This window comes from Selaginella moellendorffii, unplaced genomic scaffold, assembly GCF_000143415.4.
Source record: "Selaginella moellendorffii unplaced genomic scaffold, v1.0 SELMOscaffold_33, whole genome shotgun sequence".
NCBI classification, from domain to species: Eukaryota; Viridiplantae; Streptophyta; class Lycopodiopsida; order Selaginellales; family Selaginellaceae; genus Selaginella; species Selaginella moellendorffii.
Window position 1 is genome coordinate 134,323 of NW_003314294.1, and position 21,295 is coordinate 155,617.

At 45.1% G+C, this 21,295-nt stretch overlaps 7 protein-coding genes and 1 non-coding gene across 11 annotated transcripts; 5 read left to right on the top strand and 3 right to left on the bottom strand.

Moving 5' to 3' along the window:
• Positions 1 to 949: 949 nt before the first annotated feature.
• On the top strand, positions 950 to 1,051 carry LOC112348885. Its single transcript, XR_002993209.1, has one exon. It is a non-coding gene; the product is annotated as a U6 spliceosomal RNA (small nuclear RNA).
• A 908-nt stretch (positions 1,052 to 1,959) lies between these two features.
• Positions 1,960 to 2,887, top strand: LOC112348874 (male-cone protein 1-like). The gene is made up of 2 exons (XM_024682197.1): positions 1,960 to 2,574; positions 2,647 to 2,887. The coding sequence occupies exons 1-2, from the start codon at positions 2,265 to 2,267 to the stop codon at positions 2,802 to 2,804; spliced, it is 468 nt and encodes a 155-aa protein (XP_024537965.1). The 5' UTR covers positions 1,960 to 2,264; the 3' UTR covers positions 2,805 to 2,887.
• LOC9638565 (trafficking protein particle complex subunit 12) lies at positions 2,827 to 4,203 on the bottom strand. Of its 2 annotated transcripts, none has more exons than XM_024682194.1 (2): positions 2,968 to 4,203; positions 2,827 to 2,909 (listed from the first exon to the last, which is right to left on the bottom strand). In XM_024682194.1, the coding sequence occupies exon 1, from the start codon at positions 4,147 to 4,149 to the stop codon at positions 2,968 to 2,970; it is 1,182 nt and encodes a 393-aa protein (XP_024537962.1). In that variant the 5' UTR covers positions 4,150 to 4,203; the 3' UTR covers positions 2,827 to 2,909. The 2 variants fall into 2 exon arrangements, with proteins under 2 accessions (XP_024537962.1, XP_024537964.1); XM_024682196.1 differs by having other exon boundaries at positions 2,888 to 2,909; positions 2,972 to 4,203.
• Positions 4,204 to 4,317: 114 nt separating this feature from the next.
• Positions 4,318 to 6,747, top strand: LOC9638806 (peroxisomal adenine nucleotide carrier 1). Of its 2 annotated transcripts, XM_024682198.1 has the most exons (6): positions 4,318 to 4,630; positions 4,796 to 5,027; positions 5,101 to 5,247; positions 5,301 to 5,464; positions 5,523 to 5,869; positions 5,962 to 6,747. In XM_024682198.1, exons 1-5 carry the CDS (start codon positions 4,488 to 4,490, stop codon positions 5,830 to 5,832), a joined length of 996 nt encoding a protein of 331 aa, XP_024537966.1. In that variant the 5' UTR covers positions 4,318 to 4,487; the 3' UTR covers positions 5,833 to 5,869; positions 5,962 to 6,747. The 2 variants fall into 2 exon arrangements, with proteins under 2 accessions (XP_024537966.1, XP_002977039.1); XM_002976993.2 differs by lacking the exon at positions 5,962 to 6,747 and having other exon boundaries at positions 5,523 to 5,950.
• LOC9638566 (pentatricopeptide repeat-containing protein At5g04810, chloroplastic) lies at positions 5,985 to 6,613 on the bottom strand. 2 transcript variants are annotated; one of them, XM_024682199.1, is made up of 2 exons: positions 6,260 to 6,613; positions 5,985 to 6,188 (listed from the first exon to the last, which is right to left on the bottom strand). In XM_024682199.1, exons 1-2 carry the CDS (start codon positions 6,587 to 6,589, stop codon positions 6,102 to 6,104), a joined length of 417 nt encoding a protein of 138 aa, XP_024537967.1. In that variant the 5' UTR covers positions 6,590 to 6,613; the 3' UTR covers positions 5,985 to 6,101. The 2 variants fall into 2 exon arrangements, with proteins under 2 accessions (XP_024537967.1, XP_002977166.1); XM_002977120.2 differs by having other exon boundaries at positions 5,985 to 6,209.
• Positions 6,748 to 15,844: 9,097 nt separating the features above from the next.
• Positions 15,845 to 16,514, top strand: LOC112348868 (ctenidin-3-like). Its single transcript, XM_024682177.1, has one exon. The coding sequence runs from the start codon at positions 15,921 to 15,923 to the stop codon at positions 16,425 to 16,427; it is 507 nt and encodes a 168-aa protein (XP_024537945.1). The 5' UTR covers positions 15,845 to 15,920; the 3' UTR covers positions 16,428 to 16,514.
• Positions 16,515 to 16,758: 244 nt separating this feature from the next.
• Positions 16,759 to 19,227, top strand: LOC9638567 (probable GTP diphosphokinase CRSH1, chloroplastic). The gene is made up of 6 exons (XM_002976995.2): positions 16,759 to 16,830; positions 16,947 to 17,540; positions 17,606 to 18,535; positions 18,589 to 18,855; positions 18,899 to 19,001; positions 19,050 to 19,227. The coding sequence occupies exons 2-5, from the start codon at positions 16,962 to 16,964 to the stop codon at positions 18,998 to 19,000; spliced, it is 1,878 nt and encodes a 625-aa protein (XP_002977041.2). The 5' UTR covers positions 16,759 to 16,830; positions 16,947 to 16,961; the 3' UTR covers position 19,001; positions 19,050 to 19,227.
• Positions 19,228 to 19,237: 10 nt separating this feature from the next.
• LOC9638626 lies at positions 19,238 to 21,231 on the bottom strand. Its single transcript, XM_002977121.2, has 3 exons — positions 21,196 to 21,231; positions 20,110 to 21,117; positions 19,238 to 20,021 (listed from the first exon to the last, which is right to left on the bottom strand). Exons 2-3 carry the CDS (start codon positions 21,079 to 21,081, stop codon positions 19,281 to 19,283), a joined length of 1,713 nt encoding a protein of 570 aa, XP_002977167.1. The 5' UTR covers positions 21,082 to 21,117; positions 21,196 to 21,231; the 3' UTR covers positions 19,238 to 19,280.
• Positions 21,232 to 21,295: the final 64 nt, after the last annotated feature.

Here is a 21,295-nt window from a genome sequence, read left to right on the forward strand (position 1 = left end):
TTTAAGCTGCTGTGCCAAAACACGCCTAACTTGCTCGTGTTCTTGGGGTCAAAGTTGCTGGCGTTAATGTCCAGATAGTTCTTATTGAAAGTTTGGATGGACTTGAAATATGCTTGGATTCTAGCATCTGGCTTTTAATTTCTTTTTTATCTCTAATTTTTTTCATTATTTTTATATGCTGGAATATTTGGCGGTGATGGTTATTGAATATTACTGTTGCATCATATAGTATTAACGTAATTATTTTGAATAAAAATAAAAAAGACAGATAAATAAAAAACTATGAACAAAAATTTGCTCATATCAAAACCCATGATCATAGTCATTAGACTTTTCGTTCGCAAAACCGTGACAGCCAAAGAGGAAAAAACAGTTAAAGTCTCTCTTGGCTCAAGATCAAAACCGGAGTGCACGAAAGCAAATCTCAAAACATTCTACGTAGCGGATCTTCATAAATCTTTAGGAAAGGAATCTTGCAACCCAAATGCAAAGTCTCTGATCAAAATGACATGAGAATGTCGACAAACTCAAACGAATTGGATGGATGCTTACAACGAGAGAGTTTTCTTGTACCTTGCAGAAGTGATAACTTCGTTTTGGAGAGAACAGGAGATTCTTGTCATTTGTGTCAAGACCTCACACCAAACTTAGTAATGAGTGCTCAAGTACACAAAGAAGAAGAGAGGAAAGGAGATTCTCTTCATTTGCATCAAGAGCTATGGCCGCACCGCAAGGTAATGCAGCACGTCGGTATTGGCTGATATCACAGCGATGTCAAAACCGCCATAAGGACAAAGCAGGCTCAAGAAATAGATCCCCACCTGCACAAACGAGTACATGCGGCTTGTACTCTGCGATCGCTGCGTCCACAGCTATCAGATGCAATGCTTTTCTTAGGGAAAGGAAAAAAACAAGGTTGGGAAACGCAGTGTCCGAGAGGAGTTTTTATGCCTCTTCGGAGACACCAGATAAGATTGGCACGATACAGAGAAGATTAGCATGGCCCTGCGCAAGGATGACACGCACAAATCGAGAAATGGTCCACTATATAATCCTTTTGTGTACCTAGCTGCTCAAACGCGCCCCGGAGCTCGCCCGGGATTTCACTGCCTGGATTGTGCACTTCTCCTCCACCTTGTGCTGCTTCTTGTGCTGGTTGCTCCAACTCCAGCACTGCAGTTTGGATTCTACCACCCCCACCATTAATCACACCTCGGGTTTGGAGCTACCACTGCTTGTGCCATGGGCTCAGGTGCTGGAGGATTTGCCACAGCCGGTCATGCACCATCTCTAGCACCACCAGCATTTGGTGCATCCAAACCACCTCTAACACCACCAGGCTGAGGTCTTACACCATTGCATCTCCAATACCACCAGTATTTGGTGCATCCAAACCATCTCTAACACCACCAAGCTGAGGTCTGACACCATTGGCCACAAGAACATCTCCAATACCACCAGCATTTGGCGCATCCACAGGCCCATCCATGAGCTCAAGTTTGGGACTCAAGTTTTACACCATTCTAGAGTTGCCTTGTTTTCTCCCAAAAGCTGGGCCGCTGCAATCATGATGATGATCCCTACCTACCGGTGCAGGTGCAGGTGCAGGTGCCGGAGTTCCTTGTGCTTCTGCTGCTGCTTCGGTTCCGATCTCAGATTCAGTAGGCGGCTCGTGGAAGCGTTTGTTGCATCCGCACGCCAGTCGCCGTCCAAGTACCTCATGCATCCGTCCTTCAAGGGCTGCGCCAGGACGAAATCGTCCGTCCCCACGGCATCGAACAGCCCTGTGTTCTGTTGCATGCGCCCCACACCTTCGTTACAAGTTTCACTTGATTAATCAACATTGTTCTACGTTAAATACTAATAAAGGTTGGTCTTACTCAACTATAAAATAATCCCATGTAAAAATCACTCTACGTGACGTGGTAAAGTGTTAAGACATTCTTGTCTCTAACTTTTCGATCTAGAACAACGCGGATTCAAGTTTGAATGGAAGTGTGCTATAAATTTTTTGGAACCGTTGTTTTTCCGAGATTGACGGCTTTGTCCGCCACGTTTGCTTTCAAAGTCACGCCAGGAAAATATGACTCACTCGCAAATAAATACTTTACCAGTTTGTTTAGAGGTTTGCTGAGAGAACGACGCTCCTTCCATCGCTCTTTCCAGTCTTCTCCCCCAATTCCCCGATCTGTTCTCGAGGATCTCTCCTCTTCGCTAGAACGCCTCGATCTTCTTCGCTGCAACGCTTCCTCCGTCTTCTCAGGATGAAGACGATCATCGCCATGGCGCTGCTGGGTCTGTTCTTGAGCTTGGCAGCAGCACAAGCGCCGCAGGACTGCACCGCTCTTGCTACTCGTCTCGCAAGCTGCCTCTCCTTCCTCCAGGGCCAGGCCCCCGCCCCGGATGCCCTTTGCTGCTCCAACTTGGTAGCCATCAACAACATCAACGCTTCGTGCCTGTGCAGCTTCGCCTCCATGACCGGCTCGGCTTCCGGCCTCAACATCAACACCACCCGAGCGCTCGAGCTTCCGTCTCGCTGTAACATCCCAAACGTCACCTGCGAAGGCACTACGAGTAAGTCTGGCTGACCCCGATGCTTGCCTCTGTGTCCCTGTCTAATGTTTCTTGCTTTCCTGTTCCATCCAGTTCCAGCTCCAGGTCCTACTGGTGAGAATGCCCCTGCCCCGGAATCCGGTGCCAATCCACCACCCGGTAGCTCCGCAGCAAAATCTCTATCGTCGTCGTCTTGGCTCGTGCTTGGAGCTGCCATCGTCGGGTACCTCTCTCTAGCCTCGCTTCAGTGAGTGAGAAGTTTTGCGGTTTCTCCTCGGTAGCTTATCGTGTGACCCATTTGTTGTGAAATAAAATCTTTCTGCATTTTTTTTTTCCCTTGTGTGAACTCCGACTACCTGTGTAAGTCGCAATATCAAGAGGAGAAAAGGCGGAGGAAAAGGACTTGTCACTTACTTACAAGCGAGTGCAAGTAAGATCGAAGTCATCCGGCGCGACTTGGAGTATCCAGGAGCTCAACTTGCGCTTGGATTCGTTGCTGTTGATGGCGGCGAGCTCGTACATGCTACACAGGTTGAGCACCAGCGTCTCGTTGAGCGCCGCCTCGGTGTGCTTCTGGAGCACGTCTTCCAGCACCTGCGTCGCCCGGATCAAGTCCCTCGAGTACATGAGGCACAGCGCCTTGTTGTTGGCAGCCAAAGCATCCCCGGGAGAGATCTCGAGCACCTCGTTGTAAGCTTTCACCGCTGCCGCGTACTGCTTCTCCACAAAAGCCACCAGTCCCTTGTTCCTTCCCACAAGGCACAGAAGCGAGCTATCGACCTCGCCACCCTTTGCACGCTCGTCCACCAGAGCTTCCACCTTTGCGAAAGTGAGCTTGGCACCATCCACGTCCCCGAGCTGGAGCTGGACGTGCGCAAACTTGGACCAGAGCTCGACGTTCTCTGGATCTCGGGCCAGTGTCTCGTTCACAAAACGTAGAGCAACGATGTAATCCTTCTGCCCGAGATGGAGATTGATGATCGCAAAGTTGACGATCTCTTTGCGTCGCTTCCACCTCCTGGCCAGAGCGTTGCTTCGCTGCTCCTCGTCTAGAACACCACCGTCTAGCCGGAACGACGAGAAGATCTCATCGATCTCCTCGCTTTTTCCATCCGCGGCCAAGGCTTTCTCCTCCTTCTGTGAGCAGTAGTCGAGCAAGCTATACATGCGTTCCATGCTCGTCGAGGCCTGTCCAATCCGGTATGGAATCGCTGCGTGGAGCCACCGGAGGCTAAACGGGACCATCGAGCCGGAGATCCCTGGATAGACGTTTGGATGATCTTCGTAGAAGAAGCTCGCGTTCTGCAAATCCCCGAGAGCCGCCAGCTCCTCGGCCGCGCCAGTGTAGTTCCCGAGCTTGGCCAGAGCCAAAATATGATACGTCGTGTGGATCATCCTCTCCTCGGGGCTAAACACCGCCGCGATCTTGCGGGCTTCCTTGACATTCTCCAGCAGCAAGCGCCACGATCCCTTCCTGGCCTGCTCCTGCATGTTCCTGGTGTCGAATCTGGGAGCATTCTTCTTCTTAACCGAGGCGGTGCGATTCAGATCCACGGCGGCATTGCTCCTGTCGCCGACGCTATCATCTATCCCCATCGATCGATCCTGGATCTATAGCATACCTCGACGCGCGCTCGCTCGCTCGCTCGCCATAAACCCTAAATTTCGAGCAATCACAAGGGCGGCATCCAACGGCCCAGATCTCCTTGGTCATGGCGCCACGTGTCTCTATTTCCGTTGCGGCCTTCTATCTTTAGACCGTCGGATTGGCGTCGCCTTGTGGAAAGTGTGCGTGCTGGTCTTGTGGGACGGAGAAACGTGTTGTGTGATCGCGTGGAGGATTTTAGGGCATTATAGGGCGAAGAGATCGCGCGCGTGTCTAGCAGCTAGGCAGGGGATTTCGGGCGAGCGAGCGATCGATCGAAGCTGCGATCATGGCGCTGGATTTCAAGGCTCTGACGGAGGCGACGTCGGGAGCTGTGGGCGGGCTTCTCAGCACAACGATCTTGTATCCACTCGACACTTGTAAGACGAAGTATCAAGCCGAGGTCCGGGAGGGAGATTCTCGCAAATACGGGTGAGTTCCTCGCTTTTTCCTGTCTAGGATCACGATCGCATTGCTATGATCGTTTGCATTGCATCATTCCTAGGATGATTCTTGTCGTTTTTGTTTGGAGCAATTTTTTTTGCACGTTATTCCATCCCATTGGTACTGATATCTTTTTCTTTGCGAAATTCCCAGGTCTTTACTCGATGTTATGCGCGAGGCTATTGCATCGAATCGGATACTGTCTCTGTATCAGGGCCTGGGTACAAAGAATCTCCAGTCAGTGATTTCGCAATTCATTTATTTTTATGCCTACAGCTACTTCAAGCAGCTCTACTTGAGACGTAGCAAGGCAAAGTATCTCGGCACTACGGCCAATCTTCTGGTCGCAGCAGCTGCTGGCACCTGTACTGCGATCGCCATACAGGTGTGAGTTTGCTCTCTTCTTTTTGAAAGTTTTGATGATCGTGCTTGCTGAGCTGATAAGTCTCTTTCACTAGCCACTAGACTCGGCGTCAGCCAAAATGCAAACCAGCACTTTCGGCAAGTCGAAGAGTTTGTGGAAGACTTTGACTGGTGGCAATTGGAAGGATGCCTTCGATGGATTAAGTGCTTCGCTCGTACTTGTCTCAAATCCTGCCATACAGGTTTGCAAGGTTTTACACAGTCGCGTTGTCGCCAACAGTTCTGTTGCGTGCAGTATACGGTGTTTGAGCAGCTGAAAGGACTACTGGTGAAGCGGCACAGAAAGTCCCGAGCAGAGAATTCGGATTCGTCTCCGCTTGTTATCTCGGCTTTCTCTGCGTTCCTACTCGGTGCGTTGTCAAAAACAGCGGCAACGATTATCACGTATCCTGCGATAAGGTTTGATTAGCTTTTGCTTTGAAGCTTGACAGTTAAAACTTAACACTTGTATCTACAGGTGTAAGATCATGGTTCAGGCAGCTGAAAACGACACGGACGCAGTCAAAGCTCTTTTAAACGGTGGTGAGGCTCCAGAAAAGCCTCCCCGTGGAATGGCACAGGCGTGCCGTCTCATCTGGAAACGCGAAGGAGCTTTGGGCTTCTACAAAGGATTGCATGCGCAGATAATGAAGACCGTTCTCGCGGCAGCACTGATGCTGATGATCAAGGAGAAGGTTTCGTATGGAACTTGGGCGGCGATGATGCTGCTTCAAAACAGATGGGCTGTACAGAAGCAAAAGATAAAGACGCTTGCTACAACGTCCTAGTGGCTCGAATAACGGGGAGGCGGCTGCAACAGTCGAGGTATATCTCTCGTACCATTTTCTTTCTCGCAATTCAAGAAGGCTGCCAAAGCCATTTAATGCAATTCAATGCGTTTGTTTCGAGGCCTACAGACAGCACAGCACAGGGAAAAATGGAAAGCGAACTTGAATCGTTTTGTATTCATAAGGAAAGCGAGGTCCCTCTCAGGATCATCTACCAATGAAGCAAAGAAAAGAGCCATGCCGAGCAGATGGAAGAAACGGGATCTCGATCAATTGGAGCCTCTTGGTGGTGGTGGTGGTGGTGGTGGTGGGCTTCTCCTCGCTCTCCTCGTCGGCCTCGCTGCTAGAGTACTGATCTGAACAACACCATTTAGAAGCTGGAAACATCAGTGTCGAGGCAAGTTCTTTAAAACCTTTGAGAACTTACTCTTGCTTGATCAGAAGAAGGCAGAGTCTCCGGCGCGCCTTGATCCACAGGGACAAGCTCCTGATTTTCTGAAACGCCTTCCACGACCGAAACCACGACGCTGTCGTCGGATTTATCCACTGGTAGCTCGGAGGTGGAAGCAGCGCATTTCCTGTGATCCGACTCACTCATCTTATCGTCGTATCGCTCGACCGCGTTCACTAGCATACACGCCGGCGGATTCTTTAGCTTGGACGAGCTCCTGGCGACGAGACCTCTGTTGAGGCGAGCTCCCCACGATTCCAGAAACCAGGCCGAGGAGATCCTGATAAACTTTCGGAGCTCACACATATTGAAGATACAAAGGAGTGGACTTTCTCGAACGCGGAGGTGAGAGCTCGTGACAATGGACTCGCCAAGTCGCGAAATTTTGCGAGAGACTCGGTCGAAGATAGCGGGAAGTTTATGGTTGAAATTAAAAGGCTGTGCCCGTCTGGGTCTCTGATGATGTGAGAGTCCACTCGCAGAGAGTCTACCTACAAGTATCTTTTTTTACGTAGGTGTCACTAAGCAAGGTCTTTGATCCAAGTCAAGACTGTTTAGAAGAGGATCATTGTGGAAATTGCTTTCTTTCTGTCTCCGGACCCAAGACAAACTTCTAGTCCATTGAGGTGTGCATAGCAATCAAATAGAATTAACATTGATTAAAGGTTTTAGTGGCTTTCAAGCGTTAATCCTTTGTTAAACATCCAGATGAATATTTCTAGCTATTGAGGTTGATGAGTTGTGAGGCTCCAAGCTCGCAGATTTACTGTAGACATCCTAGAAGTAACAACAACACTGTAAAGAAATATGTAAATAGGTATAATCTAATCTATAACCTATGTCGTGTTTTGCATGTTTCCATGGACTAGAGGTTGGAGACCTGTCTTACTTATCCATTTGATTGGCTTTAAGAATGTTTTTTGTTTATTATTATTATGATGGTAGTGAATATACTTAGAATATTCTTGGATATTTTACCATCTAATAGTTGTTATTCATTTAGATTAATCTTGTACTTATAATTTATAAACATGTTTATCATTTATAAACTTTCTTAAATTAAAGTTTATTTAATTAATTAGATTAATAAATAATAATGAAACTACTATTAAGCAAACCAAGCATTGTTACATGCAAATGTAGCAGCACATAGCAATTTATTAAGATTAGGAATTATTTTCCTAACTACATACACAACCATTGGTTTAGAATATTCCACTATTAAACACCATTAATATTTTTATACTTATAGTTTATAAATGTTCTTATTGATTAAATGAGGACACTCTTTGGAGTTCTCATTCAATTTGAGGGTATTCGTGTCTTTTGGTTTTAGTCAATGACACTTAACAGCAAGGAAACTCTCATTGCAATCTCCTGATGGTCATGGTTGTGCTGATTGTAGGGGATAGAAGCATATGTGGGCCGGCCATTGGCAAAAGACTGCTTTTATCGAGGAACCAAGCTACAGATAGTAGACCACGGTTATGTCATGCACTCCACCAACCCTTGGCAATCCGGGGTCATGGATCGCATCATAGCAGTAAAACGGACATACCATGCATTGCAATCGGACTGCCATAATACCCACATGACTGGAGCGCCAAGAGACAGTTCTTCCTGGCCAAAGTCATCACTGTTACTTTGTATGCTTCAGCACCAGGACTGAACACATCAGATTAAGGAAATGCAATATCAATTTCTCAGAATAGAGTTGAACTTGCACATGGGAGACGTGTCTTACCCCATCCTCCTTATTGAATCCGGCCTTGGCATGGAAATGTCTTGTCATATATGTCAAAACACAAAACTTTCCATGCGGGCCATCTACGATTCCAGTAGCCTAATGTATGAGAGAGGGGTGGTCGGATCTAAGGAAATGGAGACAGCTAGGCCTGGATCTTGAAACTCTTGGAAAATCCCTTGGATGATTACTCCTAGATGGCCCAAACCTTCCAGCAATGGCTCGCACAAAGAACCTTTGAAGCAGTTAGATATAATATCTACCTGGGCGTGGATCCACGGGTATACGACCATGCCTAAGACACACTATGGCCACATACAGATGCAGCAGTCACAAACTCCCGGTAGAAACTAGCCGCGGAATTTGCATATCATCTCCGCCATTGCTTGCTGTGCAACACAGCTTAGGTTGAGGACGTATTTCACGTCATATATGACTGCCCGGCCCTCGAGCAGCTTTCCAGCAAATCCCATGGCATGAGAGGGATTAGTGTTGGCCTTCTTCAAAATGCCACAGTAGCAATGCCTCTTGCCATATTTCTGAGGCGCTTGGAGGAATTTCATGAGCTGGAACTCAAGAAAAGACCAAGTGGGAGTGCAAATTATTATCATCAATTATAATGATAGAGATTGTGGCTTCATAATAATTGTGAGCTTGATCCATGTGGCAAGAAGACCATTCAAATTCTTCTTTGAAGTCCCTGTGGAATTTTATAAAATTGACAATTGAAATTTACCCTTGGCCCAACTTACTCAATTGCAATTTTTTGTTTGGTTAAAAAAATGATGGTAGTGAATATATTTAAAATATGCTTAGATATTCTAGAATATTTTACCATCTAATGGTTGTTATTCATTTAGATTAATCTTAAAAATAACTATCAAGCATTGTTACATGCAATGCATAGGAAATTATTCTTATTTTAACATCCTACATAAAAAAATATAAGTTTTATTTAGAGTGCTTCTACTGCAACTTTATGGGAGAATTTATTTCTTAGCTGTGGATTCTCTAATCTAGTAGTAATTGCCATCACCGGTGATGAGAATGCAAAAAGCAACATAAGTAATCAAGCAACTTATCAGGTATTCCATTTTTTTTATAAAAAAATCGCCTCATTAGCAACAAACAAGCCAATTTACATATATGGCTAATTTCTTAAGTTACAAAGTTTTAGACAGAACAGATAGATCACAAAAACTAAAAATTCTCTTCAAAAATAAAATGATCTAGATTCTTTTATATTGTGTTGTCAATTTCTCAGTTCTTCTTGCAAATTTTGCTATTGAGAAATACTAGTACCCAGAGATTTACATATTCCATCCTCTATAAATTTGATACTCCAATCTGGGAATTGGGCACAGACCATTTGAGGCTCCTCGTTAGAATGCCAAAACTGTTTGATTTTTCCACTACAAGCTTCAACCTTGCCAAACTTTGTGATCTCTGTTGATGTAGTCAACACTACAGTACAGAAACTTTCCGCGAGTCACAATCGGAAGGATGGGAGAACTTTTTTGATCCAACACAAGTGTGGGAAAAACCAGTAGAGTGCATTTGTGGGGAACTTTATTCAGCATTTCCAGAATAAGTCAAGGATGAGATTCTAAGAAGATCATGGGATTTAGCTTCTGGAACCTATATATTTACATGCCAGAGGTGTTGCAGACGTGCGATCCATGAACCAAAGTTTGAAGCTGTAAGGACGTTGACTTGTTCTCTCTAAACTTTGTGTTGTTTATTCTTGTAGGGATGTGCTCTCAACATTGCTGTAGCAAGTCACCATGGATTTCTTACCATTCGCAATCAACGATGGTTGTCAATATTATTTTCTTATGGAAAGCAACATGCATTTATTATAATGTTTTTCACAATAGGCTCAAAGACACAAGATCTTCCTCCAGACTCCTGTTCTGCACTCCACTATAGGATGATAAACTTCCCGCTATCTTCGACGTAGTCTCTCTCGCAAAATTCCCGCTTGGCGAGTCCATTGTCACGAGCTCTCACCTATGCATTCGAGAAAATTTCCAATCTCCACTCCTCTTAATATGTGTGAGCTCCAAAAGTTTCTCAGGATCTCTTCGGCCTGGTTTCTGGAATCGTGGGGAGCTCGCCTCAACGTCGCCAGGAGCTCGTCCAAGCTAAAGAATCCGCCGGCATGTATGCTCGTGAACGCGGTCGAGCGCAGGAAATGCGCTGCTTCCAAGGACTCCTCCGAGTTACTGGTGGATAAATCCGACTGGTTTCGGTCGTGGAAGGCTCCACGACCGTTTCGGAAAATCAGGAGCCTGTCCCTGTGGATCAAGTCGCGCTGAAGACTCAAGGCTGTGGCCGTCTGGGTCTCTGATGATGTGAGAGTCCAAGTCTACCTACAAGTATCTATTTTCACGTAGATGTCAAGTAGACTGTTTAAGTCAAATGAATCGTTGCTTTCTTTCTGTCCCAAGACCAGCTTCTAGTCAAGTCATCATTGTTAGGTCATCCATAGCAATCAAATAGAATTAGTCATTCATGCACTGACTAATAGTCAAACGTCCATATGATAGCATTTTACTTCTAGCTATTGAGGTTGTGGGGGCTGTGCGTGTGGTCCTTGAACCCACTCATTTGCTGGGAAATATGCCGGCATGACCTTTATAAACATCTCTGCATGGTTTTATTTAGGGAAAAACAAGACAAGCAAGATAAAAGATTAAGGTCAATAAAGAAAATCTTTATCTATAGAGGGTATTTTATTTACTTATTTATTCTAAATATTAATTTTCATTATGTTGTTTTTACATGTGAGGTCTAAATGTATAGTTAACAATATTGTATACTAATATTAACATAGTGGGATTTTGGTAGCCATCAAATTGGTTTCAATCTAGGTTACTCACTCCTGTATATAACTTAAGGTTTTTGGGCTAATTGACATGTACATTTCTGTATTCCATTTCTATATTTCATATCTATATTCTATATACTCACATTGTTGAAAATGAAAGGTAACTTTGATTGTTCTTAAGAAGTGTTGAGATATAGGATTTTGGTTTAGATTTAGCTTTTGCATTGTCTAGATCTCCTTTTTCTTATAGCTTTTTTCAACTTCTTATCTTTTTCTTTTTTCTTTTTGTTCATCTTCATAATAAAGCATCAAGCTCCTCCTACTTTGACTTTAGAATAGTATTTGGTGCAATTGTTAGATGTTATAGTTGTAGTTGAATAATTAAACTCAATTGATAGTGGCATTCATGATGCATGGTACAACTCCTTTTGCTTTTATTGTCAATCCTTGAGTTAAGTTAGAGTTCTTCTATAGGAATCTTAGGGATAATATGTACCATTCGTTCGATCACTTCACAATGATTGCTACATATAATTTTTGGGATGATATTTGGTGTTTGTGTGAATTTCCCATGTGCCTCTAAGGGACACCATTACAATGGTATAATGGTTTGAACGCAACCATTTGTGAGGATTGGAACATTCTTCTAAATGCCTTTAAATTCGCATTTGGACATGCCAATGATTATAATAATGCCTTCCAACAATTACATTATCTTTATCAAAAGCCATTTGAGTTTGTGATGCAATTTAGCATTTATTTCTGAAGCCTTTTACTTCGTGCAGAGCCCAATATGTAAAAGTGGATCAAGTTGGGAATGTTATGGCCAATACTTTGTCAAGATTTTATAAAACTTATGCATTCACTTGCTTCAACCACCCTTAATAATGTTTTTTGGCACAATGGTATAAGATGTCATATTTTCCACTTTTTGTTGCACAACCTTTAGCTCCACTTCATGTAAGAGATAGTCCTATTCTTATGGAGGTTGATGCTATTATTGCCCGAGTTCATGGAAAGGGCAAGGATGTGGTCATGGCCATGATGTTCACTATTGAGTTTGTAATGAAGTTAGTTACACTTATTGGCATTATCAACATTTTTTAGATTGATGACTTTCATTTCTTGGGTGAAGACTTTGGTGTCAACAAGATGGTTATGTTCCAATTGAGGTTGATACTATTGCTACCACGTTCAAGGATAGGGCAAGGACATGGTCGTGGTTGTGATATTTACTATTAGGTGTATAATGAAGTTAATCACACTTATTGGCATTGTTGGTGTTTTTCGAATTGGCAATCTTTATTTCCTGGTTGGAGACCTTGGCATTAATAACATCCTATTAGTGCTGTTGCAATAGAAAATCTGAACACCAAGATGCTTTCAAAAAATGAGGAGTCACATAAGTAATGGAAAGTTTTTGCACAAATAAGTTAGTGACCCCTCTATCTTTCTTTCAAGAGTATCATCAAAGGGTTCATTCAATACTAATTCATCTAGTATTTACTTGTTTATCTTTTATTGTTTGGCCTGTTGCCACATGTTACTGTCTATATTTGCATCATGTAGCAGAGTTAGTTTTTATTCTATATAGCAACAGCCGTACACGCATGTGCATAAGATGAGGCAAACGTAGTTGTGCATGTAACTGATTTTGAGTTTGAGTTATAATCATTGCAGGTGGTGCCGAGTCAAGCTTTTGACCTCATTCTTGATTTAGATTGGTTGCAGTGCAATCATGCCAAGTGTGATTTTAAGGCTTCTCCCTCTTGTTACCTTTGCTTTTATCATTTTTATCTCTCTATTACTTCTTCCCATGTTTCCATCTTGTTCCTTTATTCCCTCTACATATGTCTTTTTATTGACTGGAGATGCAATACAATATTATTCGGTATGTGCATAGTTGTGTTTAGTGCTAAATTCATAATACTCCCTCTCATGCTACAAAAGGACGGTTGGAGTCAATTATAATTTCCCATCCATTTGAGTTAGAGGCATTTGACCTGATTGGGCCTTTTCCATGATTAACAGTTGGCAATGAGTATTTCATTATTGCTTCTAACTACTTAACTTATTAGGTGGAAGTCAATGCTTTTGTTAGCATGTTTATAACTATTATTGAATACTTCCTCCTCAATTGAATGGTGTTTTAGCATTCCTGTCCAAAGCAAATTCTTTCGGATAATGGTCCTGCATTTATGGTTGAGGCATTTTATGTTTTAACATCTTGGTTGAGGATACACCACACTTTCACAAGTGTTTATTATTCACAATTAAACAGTTTGGTGGAATGGTTTGTTCAGATCTTCAAAGGATGATTGTGAAATACATAAATTTTCAGCATTCGGATTGAGATAGTTATTTGCCATCTCTTTTATATATGTATGTTATAAGGGTGCAGATTTCTAGTGGTGTTTCACCATATAAACTTTTATATGGTCATGATCCAATATTACCAACGGAGTTGTGTTTACCTTCATGATTGCCACAAATTACTAATGCTAATTCGTGGGATTAATATTTAATGAGCATTTTTCTACTTGTCTAAGCAAAATCTACTAAACACCTAGACCATGTACAAGTGGGATAACAATAATGTTACAACTCTTATCATCATCCACCTGTGGAGTATAAAGTGGATAATTTGGTGTTAGACTGTTTTCCCAATCTTATAGTACGTGAATTATCTAAAGGGCTCCTTACTCAATAGAAAGGATTATATTGGGTGTTATGGCAAATTGGACCACAACTTTATAATGTTTGATATGATGTCCATTAGGCTAATCCTCTAAAAATTATGCATGTGTAATAGCTGAAATGCTTTGTATTAAGGGATTAGAAACAATTAACACCACCTATAGATCCACGAATGCCTCCTTTTGATATTCCTTCAAATCCCAACCCATCTATAAGAGAACTTTAATAGTCTTCCATCATTTTAAGAGGAGGGGATGATGTGAGATTTAAGTGTACAGTTACGATACTGTATACTAATATTAACATAATAGGTAACTGTCAGATTGATTTCAATTTAAACCATTCACTCAGCTAAGGTTTTTGGGCTAATTGATATGCATATTTCTATATTCTATTTATATATTCCATATCCATATTCCATGCACTCACATACATAAATTATAATTGACTAACTGTTACACTAAGTTTTTTGTTTGCTTAAGCATTTTACTATCAATGAAATAAATCTGCATTATTCAGCTTGCTTCAAGTTTTTTTATAGGTGCTCTAGCCAGCTAGTGTTGTTTTTTCTAAAAGTATTCTTTCCATAAAAACAGCACTAAAATTTCTTTTTGATTAGCTTGGATAATATCATTATCCTCTTGGCTCCTCTAATATTTACGTGGCAACGATCCCTCATCCAAACTTTATGTGGCAATGATGCCTCACATCAGAATGTGGCCTTCACTTGTTGGGTGGATTCCAATGGTAAGAACTTCATCAATAACTATTCATCATTTTGTCGAAATAGCACCACCACATACACTTGCTGGTGCTTGTGATCTTGTTAGCGGGTTAATTATTTTGAGGAACTGTCTCAAACAGGTTGTTCCCGCCGGACTGTTCTTATTGCCTCATGCTCCGGCCTGCTCTGTTGTTTTCATAGACTTGACGCCCCCATTGTCACACGGCAGCCATGGTTGCCATTATGGAGCGGCCATGGTTGTTGCGGGTGGCCATTTGCAATTCTTGCACTGGCTCCTACTTAACCTTCCCACTCTGGGGGTGTGTATAGCGAGGGCCAGATTAAGCTGGAAATGAGAGGCAACCAGGACGAGTTCAGCATTCACGTGCTCTGCACACAATCAGCAAACTGTTTATACTTGGCACTCAAACTCCAGAGTCTGGAATTCTTCAGCCTATAGTGGCATGTTGACTGGGCATGGAACTTCCAGGATAGCAAGTTGCAGGCTTCTCTGAAACATGGACCGGAATGCCATTTCCAGGTAGCTTGGGATGACTTCCCGCTGCCACAAGGATACTCTTACTTCAGGGCGGAAGGTGATGGTGGTTGGCCAATGAAACAGGTCCATATAGTATTGTATTGCTGGAGCTGGAAGAAGGCGGACGTGAGTGGAAGCCGGTAGCGTGGGCAAGCAGCGGCCAGTTTGCAGATTAGGGGACTTAAACTTCACAACATGTTGCTGATTCGCCTCTTCAAGGCAGTGATCTGGTAGTGATAAACGCAGGAATTCTGAAACAGCCCGTAGCTTTCCATCTCAATCATCACAATTGGTTGGAACTTCCTGCCAGCGTTTGCCGCTGCCGCCTCACTGTCCAGTCGGTCTGCATTTACAACCTGTAGGCTGCTAACGATTCCTCAGAAAGCTCTCCCTCTCAAATGGGCAAATTTACCTCCAGTTACAATTTGTTTTGGAACCCCTGGTATGTTCTGGTCAGGCTGCTTCAAGAAAATAGTGCAGAGATGTCGATGGTGTAAAGAGGCTGTCCACGGTTTGTGTCTATTAGATGATAAAGAAGTTAATGTAACTAAGCTCAATATGGAATGAACCTCATTTTAGAGTTAAGAACGTTTATAACTTATAAACATGTTTATACAAGGTTGATTTAAATGCTTAGATAAAGTTCGTTTTTCAGTACTACGTAAGAGATTTGAGTTTTAAATGGCCTGACCGATCTCGCAGAGCAGCTGTCTTACGGAGCTTTGAACAGGCAAGAAGATCAAGCTTTAAACGTGAGTGTCAGCCTTTCTGTCAGCAAAAATTGACTCTCCTCTGCTTCGAACCGAGAGAGTATGATAAAACTCTTGTTATTTGCAGATTCCAGAAGCACATTGTAACTTTTGCCAAAGCATTGCAAATATTTGGGACACGAAGTCCTCGCGCATTCAATGACCTGCAAATTAAAAGGTTTGGTGGCGGTAGGAGGTCGAGCCTATCTCGTGTTTGCGATGCTCACTATAAATACTGCCACCCCAAACTTCTTCCTCCACACACACCGAGTTCTTCCATAGTTTTCTCTCTAGTCACTTGCTTCCTGGTTCTTGGGTTTTTCATCGTCAATCTATCGATTCATTGATCTTAGCAATGAAGCGCGGTATCGCAGTTCTCGCATTGTTCTTGGTTATCCTCCTTGCGCTTGATGGAGCTCTTGCGATGCGCTCCCTGGCGGAGGAAGAGAAGCAGCCATCCAAGAAATCTCCCGATGTGAGCGATCAAGAGGAGGAAGAGGAGGTGTTCCAACCTCAAGGTGGTGGACGGGGAGGACACGGTGGCGGATACGGCGGTCGCGGAGGATATGGCGGGGGATACGGAGGTGGGCGAGGAGGCTACGGTGGTGGATACGGTGGCGGCCGCGGAGGGTACGGCGGTGACCATGGAGGGTACGGTGGTGGGTATGGCGGTGGCCGCGGTGGGTACGGTGGCGGCCGCGGAGGGTACGGCGGTGACCATGGAGGGTACGGTGGTGGGTATGGCGGTGGTCGCGGTGGGTACGGTGGCGGGTACGGTGGCGGCCGTGGCCATGGCGGGTACGGCGGTGGCTATGGTGGCGGACGTGGCCATTTCTCCGAGGGAGAAGACGTTGCTCCTTGAAAGGTTCTCGCTTTAAACTTTATAAAAAGGTAGTCAAAGTAAAATTAAAATACTCTCGTGAAATAAAACTTTTATTTTCACCTGGGATATGGTTTTGATTTGGAGAGATCATAGCTCGTACCTCCTGTGATTCCTTCCCATCAAAATCTTTCTTTCTTGATTTGGCCAAAAGGCTGTGATTGACCCTTGGAATATATCTCCCGTGTTCAACGATACTGCCGTACGAAAAAGGAATTCCCGCGCGAAAGGAAAAATATCGTACACGTGTTTGAGTGACAGCCACAACGTACTGCTTAATGCCTATCCAGGTGGGCACTCTTTCTTCTCTTAAGTGAGATTTTAGGGCGCGCGGGGACCGCCGCGACTGCGATCTCTCGATTTCCCAGGCGCGCGGATGATCGAGGTAAGCTCCCATCGATTCGTGCTGTAGATTAGGAGATAGTACAGCGCAAATGCGCCACGGCGCCACGGAATTTCCACACGCGCAGGACTTGACACTGTTCCTGCGCTGTGTTCCAGGTTTAAGCGGGCAGTATGTCATTGTGCACTTCCTCCTCAGGGCACAGCTTTCCCGAGCTTAGATTCTCGTGTCATTCGCGGCTAGTGAAGAAATCCCAGCATCTCGGCACCAAATTTTCCCAGGGAGTGTTTCTGGTGGGGTACAAGCAATCATGCTCGTGGGGGCATCACTTTCGCAAGCGAGCTAGAGCATCGAGGCACGTTAGAGCTTTTTTGCAAGATGGGATAGATTGTGGTGCCACTAGTCCGGATAAGGAGCCACTTCCCGGTATTAAAAAAGGAGGAGGGGGAGGAGGAGCTTCTAGGTGGTGCTCCTCGAGTGATCACAAAGAGACTACGGAGAGAACTCGAGTCAAGGAGGAAGAGTTTTCGATCGACGCTGCCAAGCTTCCTCAAGTGTTCCAGCTTCTATCCGCTTGGGATACCTTGTCCGAGAGGTTGTCTCCGGAGATTTTGCAGTGCAATGGTTCCCAGCTGCTTTTATCCACGCTGAAAGTCGCATTACCGGCGTTCCAGCTCGCTCCATACTCTAAAGACGGAAGGTTTCAACTCTCCCGAGCGCTTGCCATCGCTTACACGCTCGCTGATCTTCATGTAAGTCGTGGCTTTGCAAAGTTCCTGTTGGAGGTTTACAGTATGTTTTGTTTTTTCTCGCGCAGATGGATGCTGAAGTTATTGCATCGGGCATTCTCCGTGTTGCTATGGAGACAGAGGTTCTATCTCTTACTGATGTGCAACGAGAACTTGGTGCTGGGGCTTTCCACCTTCTTGACGACTCCTTGCGGGTGAATCAACTCGCTTGTTGTCTAGACAATCTGGACGATGAAAACGCCAACATGCTTCGTGACTTTTCGCTTGCTTATCACGACATCCGGGCTATGGTTGTGGAGCTTGCTTCTCGCCTGAACGAGATGCGGCACGTCGACTGCCTTCCAAGGCTTCGGCAGCAAATGGCGGCTCTGGAAAACATGCAACTCTATGCTCCTCTGGCTCACGCTCTGGGACTTGGCACTCTATCTCAGGAACTGGAAGACATGGCATTTCGGATTTTGTTTCCCGATTCGTACCAGTGCGTCGAGGACTGGCTCCAGAGCCACTGGGGAGACGGAGAAGCTATTATCGCGGAGTCTATAAAGCAACTGAAGGCTGCCTTAGAGGCTGACAGTGTGCTTCAAGGCATGGTAGAGTCCGTGAAGGTGACAGGCAGGCGTAAGAGTCGCTTCAGCACGATGAAGAAGCTGCTCAGAGATGGCCGGGGGCCCGACCAAGTTTACGACATACTCGGCCTTCGGGTAATCCTTTTTCCGAAGACTGGTGCTGGAGAGGAAGCTGGCATTGCGGCTTGCTACAGGGCTCAGAAGATTGTCACCAATATGTGGAAAGAAGTACCAGGGAGAATGAAGGACTACATTGCAAAGCCGAAGCTAAATGGATACTCGAGCTTGCACTTGGCGGTTTTTCTGACAAAATACGGCCCATGGAGTTTGCCTATGGAGCTTCAAATCCGAACTTCGGCTATGCACGCGCATGCTGTCGCTGGAGGTTCGTCACACGCACTATACAAAGGAGGCCTTACGGATCCCCGACAGGTTTGTCGAGTTTTTATTCTGTTTTCTCAGCGATTTAACGGTGCTCTTTTCAGGTTGAAAATTTCAAGGCCGTTATGCTTGCAGCGGCTAAAACTGCTGCGTGCCGGTTTCAAAGTGATACGGTGTCTGAACCGAATGCCGATCACGTCTTTAGAATGTTCGATAAAAACAGCGATGGAATTATCAGCAAGGAAGAATTCCACGATGTACTTTTACAGCTTGGAGCAGACAAAGGTGACACCTCCGAACTTCTGAGGCTTTTAGACACCAACACAGATGGATCTGTTGATACCAACGAGTTTGCAGAATTAAAGCGACAGGTACTATCATACTGAATGACATAGTCTAAGACGTTCTCTGCAGGTTCGAGCTTCTCCACAGAATAGCCGCCTTAGATTCCAAATCCGAAGGAACAAGGACTTCAGCAACAGCTTGCAACATACAATCCAGCTTTCAGTATTTTGACGTAAGCATACATGTGGCTTGTTTTCAAATGACCGAACAAGCTATACAGGTGTAAATACAACTCTGAGCATGTATAGCGACTGTAATGTACCATAGATGACACACAATAGTTCCCGAGAGAAGAAGCTTTCATGTATGCTTTTCATGAAAGCTTCACAGGTATATATATGCTAGCATACTTACCAATTTTGTATATTTTTCTCGAGTAACAAAACTGTTTACATGTATCTCGTGGAGTTTGGAGAGAAGAAGTCCTTCTCTCTTCGTCTAGACGGGCAAGTTATGAATCGTCGCTAGCTGTTTCCCATTCTGACTCGTCATGACTAGAGCTTTGGTTGTCATTCCAGTTTCGATACCGATACTCGATTGCTCCCCACTTTTGGGATGCCTCTTTGAAGAGCCAAGTCGCGCGCATTTGTTTCTTTATGAGAGCCTCGATGTAGTCCGGTACGTTGCTTTTCCTGTTCTTTTTTTGCGAGCACTCAATCATGTACATGATGCCGTCCAGCAGGCTCTCTTTCGGAAGTCCTTCCATCTCGTATGCCTGAGCTCGTCTCCACAAACTGTCTCTGTGCGTTTTTTGGAGGCATAAAGCTCGGGTAGAGTCGCTTATAGCAGCTTGATTGTTTTGAGACAGGAGATGACATTGTGCACGGTTGCTGTAGATGGAAGCTCTCTGTTTCTTGGCTTTCAGGGGACAGAGTTCCAGCGCCTCGGTATACTTGCACGCAGCACCATGTATATCTCCCGATGCAAATCTGGCGTTGCCTTCGAGCCGCAACAGCATCGCAGCAGCCTTTCGTATCCTTAAGTCGTCTTTGTCTTCGTCTCTCTCGAGTTTCATTCTCTGCTGAGCCGCTGCAACTTCGTTGAGTGCCAGCCTTGTTTCTAAAGCTTGTGACTGTTCTGCAGGATTTCGTAGCAGGGTGGTTGCAATCAAGTCCCCGAGCTTTTTCTGGTCTCCCGACATTGTCGAGAGCTCCGTCAGGTCCACTAACGCGCATGCTGCCTGGTCAAGCACCTGGAGAGAAGAAACAGAATCAGAACTGTGTCGTCATAATCGCAGCCAGAGAAAAGCATTGGAGGGTAAAAAAGGGAAGAATAATCACCTTGTGTCTGGAAGCAACGTCTTGAACCAGCCAGACAAGGCAGTCGACAGCCATGTACTGCCAGTCGTCCGACGAGCGTGCCACATTGCAAAGTCCGTTTACAACTCCAGGACAGTCAGCTACAGCGACTCGGCCAGAGCTTTCACGGCAGATGCTCCGGAGGAGGCCGATTCCAGCTGGAGAGCTCTCGTTCACCAGGCCTCCCCACATACCGAGAAGCTTGCAGAGGAACTCTTTGTTGCCACAGACGACGGCCAGGTACTCTTCCCGGAAAGCAAAGCAGTTGATCAGCTGAAGTGACCAGCACTGGAGCTGACTCGCCCATTCCTCGGCTTTACGCGACTCCATCTCTACGCCTCCGAGTCCTCGGGTGAGCAGGTCCTGGTGATACTCGAGCCTCCGGTCGACAAAGCGGTAGAATTGTGTGTAGACTATGTCCAGAGCATCGGCTGCCAGTTTCATCGCTACGTCCAAGATTTCTCTGCAGTCGAGGATGTAACTGAAGGTACTCTCGTATGTTGCTAGATGGCCGAGCGCTCGCAAGGCAACTCTCTGTTCCACCCAGGTAAGTTTTCCTTTGAGCAACTCGAGTAAAGCTGGAATAACTTTGGCTTGCACAGCTCTGATGGCGAATTCCTCGACAATCATGGTATAAGAGCCGATAATGTGAGCGGCATAATACGGGATGAATATGTTTTGGTCGCTGGCCAGCCATTTTCGGTCCCGGATACCTTTGAAAATGAGAGCCGCCATGCACTCGAAAATTCCGAGCTCGATGAACTCGCCATCGGTCGGCCGGAGCAGTGCTGCGTTCCAGAGACCACTTATCGCCATCACCTGTCCGGGCTCGTCTCGCTCGGGAAGCTGCTTGAAAAGCTGTGCGATACTGGAGCGACGCTTGGAGGGAGCTACATTCTCTTTCATCAGGCAGAAGAGGCATCCGGGGTACGGGCATTCCTTGCAAGCGTCCATCCTTCTGATACTTGCGTTGCTACAGGAAAGTGATCTCTAGGAGCAAGACTCCCAACAGTGAGCAGAGATCTTCATAGAGGCGGTGCTACGTTTTGAAGAGGGAGAAGAACTTACTAGCGTGGTGTGGAGGCTCTGAATTGCTGAAGCACTAGAGGGTCCCTCCTGTCAAAAGACGATGCACGACTGAAAAGGGGCTGCTTGTATGATCCGTTGA